The 9,222-nt window shown below is 45.1% G+C and overlaps 2 protein-coding genes across 2 annotated transcripts in view; one reads left to right on the forward strand and one right to left on the reverse strand.

The window, feature by feature from the left end:
* Positions 1-125, reverse strand: part of LOC128087389 (transmembrane protein 263-like) — a 217,027-nt gene extending 216,902 nt beyond the window's left edge. The window contains exon 1 of the mRNA XM_052696899.1: positions 34-125. The gene's annotated coding sequence lies outside the window, so the exon portion shown is untranslated. The remainder of the gene's footprint in view (positions 1-33) is intronic.
* ZFYVE19 (zinc finger FYVE-type containing 19) lies at positions 117-9,005 on the forward strand. The gene is made up of 11 exons (XM_052696895.1): positions 117-252; positions 411-532; positions 1,486-1,539; positions 2,067-2,227; positions 3,159-3,304; positions 3,859-3,973; positions 4,635-4,844; positions 5,304-5,383; positions 5,831-5,941; positions 7,386-7,528; positions 8,468-9,005. Exons 1-11 carry the CDS (start codon positions 199-201, stop codon positions 8,532-8,534), a joined length of 1,263 nt encoding a protein of 420 aa, XP_052552855.1. The 5' UTR covers positions 117-198; the 3' UTR covers positions 8,535-9,005.
* The last annotated feature ends 217 nt before the right edge of the window (positions 9,006-9,222 follow it).

Consider the following 9,222-nt stretch of genomic DNA (forward strand, 5'->3'; position numbering starts at 1 on the left):
AGCTCTGTGCGGGACGGAGAATGTGCGACTCACCGTGCCACAGCTGAGCTCGGCACGGCACGCCATTAACCCGACCGCCTCCCGCGTTTCAAACGAAGCTCCCCTCACCCGCTCCCGTCGGGCCGCGCGCAGAAGCGGAGGGGCGGGGCCCGGCCTGCCGGCTGAACGCAGCGCTGCGGAGCGTGGGATGGCGGCGTCATGGAGGGCCGCTGCTACGGTTGCGCCTGCAAGTTCAGCCTCTTCAAGAAAGAGGCAAGTCCGGCCGAGGGGTCGGCGGGGCCGGGCCTCGGGGAGAGCCCAGGGCGTGCCGGGCCGCGCAGCCTCGGGTGCGTCCCGTCGCTGTGGCCCGGTGCGGGCCGCGTCGCGCCCCGCCGCTCGGGAGCTGACCCGCCCGCTTCGTGTCCCCGCAGTGCGGCTGCAGGAGCTGCGGGCGCGCCTTCTGCTCGGGCTGCCTGAGCTGCAGCGCCCCGGTGCCCCGCTGCGGGAGCGCTCCGCAGAAGGTGTGCAAGCAGTGCTACGGGAAGCTCACCGGGTAAGTGTGGGCGGGAACGTTGCCTTTTTCCCTTTGCAGCTCCAAACACGTCTAGAAAAAAACTCGGCCTTCTCCTACGTTACTTTTGCTGTTCAGTTGGTTTTTTTTGTTTGTTTGTTTTTTCCCCTTGTCTGTTTAGTATCAGTAACTGTTGGGTTAGAGCAGGAGAAATTCTTCCCTGAGTGGGTAGCAGGTAGATAGTATGTGTTGGCTATGTTTTGTGGGCTGTGTGAGTTGGTGATTTTCACACAGTCGGCTTCCACAATGGAAGACTCAGAAGTTGAAAGCAGTCCGATGAAGGTGTTGCCCACGTTTGCCTTTGCTTGTCCTTAGCACAGCACAGGTATTTGTAGCTGTGCCTTCTAAGAATGAATAAAGTATGCTAACTACCTTATATAAGCATAGCTTAGCAGCTTGACACAAACACAAGGAGGTAGGAAACAGTTACACAAGATTTACTGGTGATGTTCAAGTGTCCTAGAAGATGTCATCATGATACTGGTGATTACATAATTATTTCCATAATACAATTTAGCTTGTGCATTATATAATTCTGTGTTTGTTGCTCCTTTCAGGGAGCTGTACTGTATGGAAGCTAATTACCTTGAGAATCCTACCTAACTGCGCTCTCTGCTTGCTGAACTGGGATGTGCAGGCTCTGGGAGGCCAAGGGCATTTCAGCTCCTCCTGGTGTCTGTATTAAATCAAACAAAGTTGATTTAAAAGCAAAACAACAAGAACATAGGACTAGAAATGAAGTCACCTCCTGTCCAAGCAGCTGTATCATCTTAGTCACTTTCACAAGCTGATCACTCTATATTAATGGAGTTATGAAAGGACTGTACCAGGTGATCAATACACATGTATTCTGATTCCTCTCGGGTTGAGAGAATAGATGTTTGAAGCATTGCTGGAGTCTTGAGTTCAGAGATAACAGTATTTTTATGTTTCAGACAAGAGTCTCAAAGCACTTCGGCAAAATGGTCACCACCAGAAAACTACAAAAAGTGAGTTAAGCTTGCTGATCAGCCACCTGTTTCTGCTGTAGGGTAACCTTACAGACCTTCAGCTCTTTCCCCCTCTGTCCTTATAGAAACCAGCAAAAGAAGCAGGTTGTGATGTGGATGTTTGCTTGTTCAGTATTAGATTAAGGATGGGCTTTTGCTTTGTAGGTGTGTTTTTTTTTTTGGTTATTGTTTTGGAGAGTAGAAGGAAACACTCTAATTTTTAATACACTCATGAACAGCAGCCTGTCTGTGTTATTCTATGACTGATTGTGGTTGGCTTGGAAACAAGCCTGGTGGTGAAACATTCCTTGTCTCCTCAGAAATGATGCCACGCCTGCTGCACCATGGGAGTCACAGTTTTCCTTATTCATGGCAGTATCTCTGTACCGGTATGGGAGAGCCTGGTACAGGAATGAGAGACTTCTCTATACTGATGTTCTTCAAATAGCTTGTGTTCGTAGAGGATGTTTTCATATCTCAAGATTTAAACCTCTGTTTTCAGTTGTTTTTTTCCATCCTTGACACAGGCGTGTAGCAGCATTTGAGGCTAAGCAAAAACAGCTGAAAGGACAACAGAAGGCAGATGCAAAACTACTCATTCAAGATGGCTCCAAATACCGAGGGCTCTCCAAAGAGGACAGAGCTATTGCAGAGAGACTGGAGAAGCTCAGGGAGGAAAGGAAGCCCAGTGAGTTTTGGAGAGACCAGAAATTCCCTAGGAGGGGATGCTGCTACTTGAAAAACTATGGGAGGGAAAGGGAAGTACCAGGCATTCAGTATCAGCCTTCTTAGGAACTGAAGGCAGTGATGTGATCAGAGCTGTCCCAGTGGCCGGGTTCTGCAGTGGTTTTAGATTAATCTTCCCCTTGGGATTTCTCTTGAAATGGCTTCGCAATCCTGGGGCAGTATCTTACCTATGAAATCACTTCCTCATTTTTCATTGTTTGGCAGTAAAAGTCTGTGTTGGGCACAGTAGCTGCAGAATGAAAGGGGCCATCTTTTGGCCAAACCATTTTGTAGAAGTTTTCCTGTATGTCATTGTGCTGATCCACAGCAGTACCAGTCTCTGTGGGATTATTATTCTGAATCTGGCCTCACAGAGAACAAAACCAGACTCCTGCTCCGGTCAGCAGCTCTCAGATTCCGGGACAGCCTTGGGGTGCCTGTTGGAAAATAAACTTTTAAAAAATCTTATATACAGTGTCTAAGAGGGAAAGGCACTGCAAGGTGGTTACCTGATTATGCAGGAGAGATTTCAGTCTGATGCCTAGGGATCTGTTAAAGGATGCAACAGACTGTACTCGCTGAAGGACATGTGCTTCTCTGTCTATCCCTAGTATCTGTCCCTAGTAGTCAGCCGATTGCCAAATGAGGTTGCACTAACACGGGTCTTAGAACTGGAAGAATAAACTCAGGAGGAGGCAGTGATTTGGGAGAAAAGGGTGGCAGAGGAATCTCCTAGTTACTGCAGTATGACTATTCCTTTGAGTTAAGGACTTAGGGAGGTTTTTGCTCAGGTGTTTGGAGTGTGATTCTGGAAAAACAAAAACAACAAAATAAAACCAATTCAAAGCTATTTGTTTTCAATAACCCCTTCCTTGGATTATTCCGAATTGCAGAATCCATCCCTTCTCAGGCTGAGATCGAAGCTAGGCTGGCTGCACTGAAGGAGGATTACCACGGACCTATTCCATCTGCACAGGAAATGGAGGACCGGTTGGCTGTCCTGCAGGGGAGGGATCCCCCTTCCCAGGCTACCAGACCAGTAAGCTCTCCACCTGTTTCACCAGCTCTGTATTCTAAGCTGGCACAACATGTTAGCCTTTCTTTGTCCTTTAGCGTTTTTTGTTCAGGTGTCCCCCTTCAGAAATCTCCTTTTCCTGTTTACATTATTGCTGACCAGCATTGCTGGTCTTGTCACTGAGAAATTGTTTCTTCATGCTCCTTTTTCAGCAGTGATGCACATGCAGCTCTTACTATGGGCTTCACTGTAGAGAATGGCACTTTGTTTATATTAGAGGCAGTGGCAGAGCTGGGTTTGGCATACAGCAGCATCAATTGCTGTATGTTCAGCCCTGCATTGCCTTGTTTAGATGATTGCATTAATGATGGCTGCATTCAAAAAGACTGAGAATGAAACCTTGAAAGTCTTACACCACATACCTATAAGCTGAGTCTCCCAAATCAGTAGATGCATCTTTTTATACTGTTTCCTCAGAGTATTATATGGTTACTCACTTTTTCTTTCTTTTTTTTTTTTTAATTGAGTGTGCCACCTTCCTCACATTTGCTTTCTCCCATGCCCTTCTCGTTTCTTAGGTACACCAACCCCCTGATACCAGAAGTCTGTCACAGCAAACAGATGACCTGTTAACTCAGCTAGCTGAGGAAGTTTCTATTGATGAGCATGACAGTCCAGGAGTCCAGCCTCAAGGTATCTATTCTGGCTTCCAAAGATCTGTTTTTGTCTCTTAATGTGCCTGCTACAGTGAGAAAGGAATATATGCTGCCCTTCCTACCTTACAGGTGATCTAGGTGTCCGGTGTGTCCTTATGTCCCCCTTATGACACAAGATTGACAAAGAACAGCACCCAATTCAATATTGGATCTCACTGTCTTTGCTTGGGAAATGGTTCCATTTTGTTATTATCTTAGGGTTGTTCTGCTGTGTTTCTGTAAGCTGACACTTACCTAGGGAGAAGCTGGATGTTGTGTTGAGGGACATGGTTTAGTGGGAGCTATTGGGAATAGGTGAACGGTTGGACTGGATGATCTTTTAGGTCTTTTCCAACCTTGGTGATTCTATGATTCTAAGCTGTTGCTACTCCTAATACATCTGTGCTCTGGAAAACATCAGAAATCTGGGATACTGTTGTCTTCCCAGCTGCAGTGTTTTCTCTATAATCTTCCTGTAAAATGCAGATTGACTCGCCTTCTTCTGTTCACATAAAGTGCAGATCCTGTTGTGACATGCCTTCTCTTATTAATTAATGGAAAGCATCAAGGTGCTCACATGCTATTGCTTCAGTGGTGTTGGCTGTACCCAAGGAATACTGCAGCTGAGTTACCAGCATGTTCTGTATGTCTGTTTTCAGCTGTTAGTGGCCGAAACTTGAATGACCTGAGTCGGGAAAGTGAAGATTGTGTTTCCCATGCAAATCTGGACCCAAGACAGCTGGAGGAAGAGAAGAATAAACTTTTGGCAGAGGCTGCTGCTGAGCTGCGAGAAGAAAACACTAGGCAGGAAAAAATCTTACAGGTTGCTAAGAGATTGGCAGTACTCAGAGGCCAAGACCCAGAGAAAGGTGGGTATCAGAGAAGAATACAGTCCCAAGAGAGACTAGGTTCCTGTGTCAGAATAGTTTATTTTCTGAGAGGCCTTTACCTATTTAATTCTTCTGTTCTGCAAGAAGCAGGCTGGGATTTTATTAACTGTAAAGTTGTAGAGGTTGGTTCATGATGAAATCAGCATGAAAGATTTTAGCTAAGACTAAGGCTGGAGCTGTAAGCACAGGCTTTTATCTTTCCCTCTTTGTGATAGTGTACTCTGAGATGTTGTCAAAGCAAAGCTCTCTTTTTATCTTCCTTTTCCAACTTCAAAAACATATGGTAACGTGCTTTTTAAACTGTCCCTCTCTAAAGGGATATGTCTCTGCCAGAGTGCCTACACCAGCTCATACTACAAAGAATTGTCTCTGGAACATAAGTGATCACAAAGTATGAGGCAGATATGGGTCACAGTATCTTGTCTCATATTCCTGCAGTTACACTGGAAACGTACAAATTCCCTGACAGCGACGAGGAATTGGATGAGGAGGAAGTCATTCAGAGAGTGCTGAAACAGGTCTGTGGCCTTGTTTACTTTCCTTACTTTCCTTTCAGTCATTCCCAGTGTTTTTGTTACCTAGCAAGCATGCAAATAATGAGCTTCTGTTCCTGGGCAGTCTCATTCCTTCCCTCTCCTAGTGCTTTTCCAATACTAGCTCCTGTGCATCCATTCAGCTATAGGAGGAGCATCTGCTGATAGATGCATTGTAAAGCATAGTGCATTAGCTGAGGTCTGGCCTCTGCTGTTGCACTGACTGTTCACAATGCACACGTAGTGTTCAGAGGCAAACTCACACTTGTCCTAATAACACTACATAGATGTGTTCAGACCAATCATCTCCAACTACTGCATGGGGGAGGGGGGAGGGGGGGGGGGGCAAGAAGAAGAAGGGAGGAAGGTTTGTCTAGAATGAGGCTCCCAAATGTATTCAAAACAAGTGGCTTTTTGCTTCTTTATTGTCAGCTTACAGAGGAAGCAGCCCTGGATGAAGCGAGTGGATTCAACATTCTTCCAGATCAGACCACTCAGCCAGGATTTTCACAACAGAACCTGCATAAAAAAACAAAGCAAGGGGTAAGTGAGCTGGTCAGGATCTCTTGGAATGATATACTCTGGGGTCCAAGGGGAGTACAGCTCTGCAAGAAAGGTTTGATGTATCCTATGGTCAGTTCTGGGAGGGGGAAAAAAACTACCCAGCTTCTCCAGAGCAGACAAGCTGAGAATTAGTGGCATCTGTAAGGCTGACAAATGCTGAGCACAGCTGAGAGTCATCTTTTACTTTTAAAAATAACTGCTCTCTGTAATCCTTTCAGGCTGGTTTTCTGCTGAATGAGAAAGTGTCCTCTAAATCTAGAAAAGTCAACTAGAATTGACCTAGCAAAGTGAATAGTACAGAATTTTTAACTTGCTAATAAAATTAGATCAAGAAAGCCATGGTCTAGTACCAGAGCCTGAACCAGGCTAAGTAGGAGGTCTGCCATTGCTTTCAGCATGTACAGAACAGAATCTCTAGATAGTAATCAGTTGGCTGAGTACTCTTAAAACGTCAGAGGAAGGTATTGGTAACAAGATACTCTACATTCAGACTGGATACCAGCCTATTATGGAAATGTATACACCTTCTCTAATGTATATTATGAGAATTAAGTGGACATGTGAGTCACAGACACCTGACAGGCCTGTCCCTGGTGCAATAAATTATTTAATTCTAAGCATTATTGAAAACAGCCATCTCGTAGGTATGCCACCTTGCACTTTTGGGATCACAGAATTGCAGGGGTTGGAAGGGACCTCAAGTGATTGAGTCCAACCCCCTTGCTAAAGCAAGTACAACTGGTCTAAAAGCCATCTTATTGCAGTTGTGTTAAGGTGCTGCCCGTGCCAGTGGTCAGGCAGTGCATTTCAGTGTGCATAAGGTTGTTCAGTTCTCCAAGGGCTCTGTAAAGCAAGAGACAATGGGGGCCTTATGAATAAAACTTAACACTGTAATTCCAGCGTGTCTTTTCAGCCCAACCTCAGGTACAAATGAGTGCTAGTGGTCTCCTGATAAACTATCTTCTTTGTCCCTCGGTTTTCTTTTTCTAACAGAGAAAATTGCAACCTCTTGTTTTTCCGACCTTCCCGTTGCTTTCCCTCCACATGTAACTCTTTTCAGGAAAGCTGATTGATTATTTGCCTTTGCAGCAGGAATAGTCTGTTATTTGGTGTTGCTGTGATGCCTGCTGGAAGATCTGGGCTTCAGCCTTTAGCACAGGACAGGCGGTGTTGATTTGTATTGCTGTAGGTACTGAATGAGGGTGCTTACCTTCTAAACAATACAGATTCATGGGCAAATGCTAGTAGTGAGTATCTTGGGTATTTATTTAACCACCTAAATACATGCATGGAGCCTGTCCTTTGGCTTTCTTGCAATGTCTAAACACCCTTGAACTATTTGACATTCAGCTGCCTTACAATGGAAGTCCTGTATAGTATCTGCTGTGGTTTGAATTGCATCTTTGTTTTCTTTGTGAGTTAGAGGCAGACTCCAACTGCCATAGCTCTTGCTGAGGCAGATGACAGTGATGAACATGAGTTACCCTGGTGCTGCATCTGCAATGAAGATGCCACTTTGCGATGCCATGGTTGCAGTGGGGACCTCTACTGCCAGCGCTGTTTTCGGTAAGTCTTCCAGCTCCTCTCACCTGAGGGACAGGCCATAGGTAAGCTTAGCTGCTTTTGTTCTTCCTCTTGGGCAGAAGAACAGAAGACAGGTGGGAAGATTTGAGGAACTTGGGTATGAATCGAATAGTAGTTTAATGGAAATACTTTTCATTACCAGTAATTACCCCAGGCTTCAGGGACTAAACTGGTCCTGGACAGAAGCATTCTGTCTGTACTGCTTTAGTGCGTGTTAGGGTGCTTTGTTTCAACTGTTATCTGGAACAATTGATGTGTGTGGGATAAGAGAGACCATTGTTCAGCACTTCTTATGGTTGGTGTTTTGGTTGTTTTTTGTTTTTTATGACAATGATGGATAATCTGGGCTGGATTCTCCCAGAAGGGAGATCGGATAGTATAATTTCCTGAGGCTTTTCTTAGCTTGAGACCGTGAAGCCTTAAATTGTATGAAAAATGTCAGGTATACAGTTCCTGCGCTGGAGATGTAAGCTACTGTCTTAACACTGACTGCTTCTTGGCAAGACTATGACAGCTGCCAGTACACTGTACTTCAGCCACAGGAGTTATTTTCCAGAATCAAATGGAGTAGGCTACAGTTTTAGCTGTTGTCACTGGAGTTGCTAACATGCCTACAAATCGCAGACATGGTGCTGAAAATGAGTCTCTGGTTATGAAGCTCACAGGGAGGGGAGGGGATAGAGGTCTGCTGTCATTTCCCCACTTCATCAGGCAAGGATGAACAGAGCTTTTCATAAAGTGCATCACAGGTTTCTGTTACAAACAAATCTCTTGAGCAACCAGTCCACATGTTTGCTGGTGTAGTCTTATCAATCAGCCCTTGGAATAGGTTTCTTTTAGAGACTGCTCTTGGGCACTGGCTTAGGGTGAGTTTCCCACCTGCATATTTACTCTTGACTGCAGTTTGTGTTTGCTTCTCAGGGAAGGCCATGATGAGTTCGACATGAAGGACCACCACACCTCTCGGTATCATCTTCCTTGCAAGTAGTGGTGATCACAGTCTTCGTTGGCAGAAAAGGAGATGGACTCCTCGCATCTGGCCCCCTCCCTCTTCTCCTGCTGTCCAAATGGATTTGCAGCCAAAACGGGTGATGTTTTGGACAGTAAAACGATGTGCTGTTAACTAAAAGGGGCTTAGAGGGCATGTGCCTTGGCCCTCAGAAACACAACCAGAGAAGTGCTGGGCTTGCCACCAGTGCTTGGGATAAATGAGGATTTGATGTGAGGTGGTGGCTCTGAGTCTATAAATATAGACAGTAAGGCATCGTGAATAACAGTGAAGATGTATGCTTAAGGCAGTGTTGGCTGGTTGTTAAGTAATGTGCTTTTGCTAACAGCTCACATGTTGGTTCACAAGTCAGCAGAGTACTTTGCACTAAGAAATTGTCTATGTCATGGTCACGTGTGTGATGAGAACTTTCAAAATGTAATAAAACTATTTACAGCAGACTGGTTGAAATCTCTTTTGGAAATGCCTCATAATAGCCCTTTATAAAGTGTCACCCTCCTGTAATGGTATCTCAGTTGTACTGCCAGGTGGATCAGGAAAATGAAATCATGAAAAAACACTTCTGTGGTGTTGCTGGGCTGATGCAAAGGTGTCATGCTCCAGTGATGAGCAGTGTCGCTTATATGTTTGAAATGAAAAATACTTCTTAAAGATAATTTGCTACAGA

The sequence above is a fragment of the Tympanuchus pallidicinctus genome, unplaced genomic scaffold, assembly GCF_026119805.1.
Source record: "Tympanuchus pallidicinctus isolate F22 unplaced genomic scaffold, pur_lepc_1.0 scaffold3, whole genome shotgun sequence".
Lineage (NCBI taxonomy): Eukaryota > Metazoa > Chordata > Aves > Galliformes > Phasianidae > Tympanuchus > Tympanuchus pallidicinctus.

Excerpts from the sequence above, each read along its gene's own strand:
- ZFYVE19 (XM_052696895.1), top strand. The coding sequence starts at position 199 with ATGGAGGGCCGCTGCTACGGTTGCGCCTGCAAGTTCAGCCTCTTCAAG. Across the intron at positions 3,974-4,634 it reads TCCAGGAGTCCAGCCTCAAG|CTGTTAGTGGCCGAAACTTG; the intron begins GTATCTATTCTG and ends GTCTGTTTTCAG. Across the intron at positions 5,384-5,830 it reads TTCAGAGAGTGCTGAAACAG|CTTACAGAGGAAGCAGCCCT; the intron begins GTCTGTGGCCTT and ends CTTTATTGTCAG.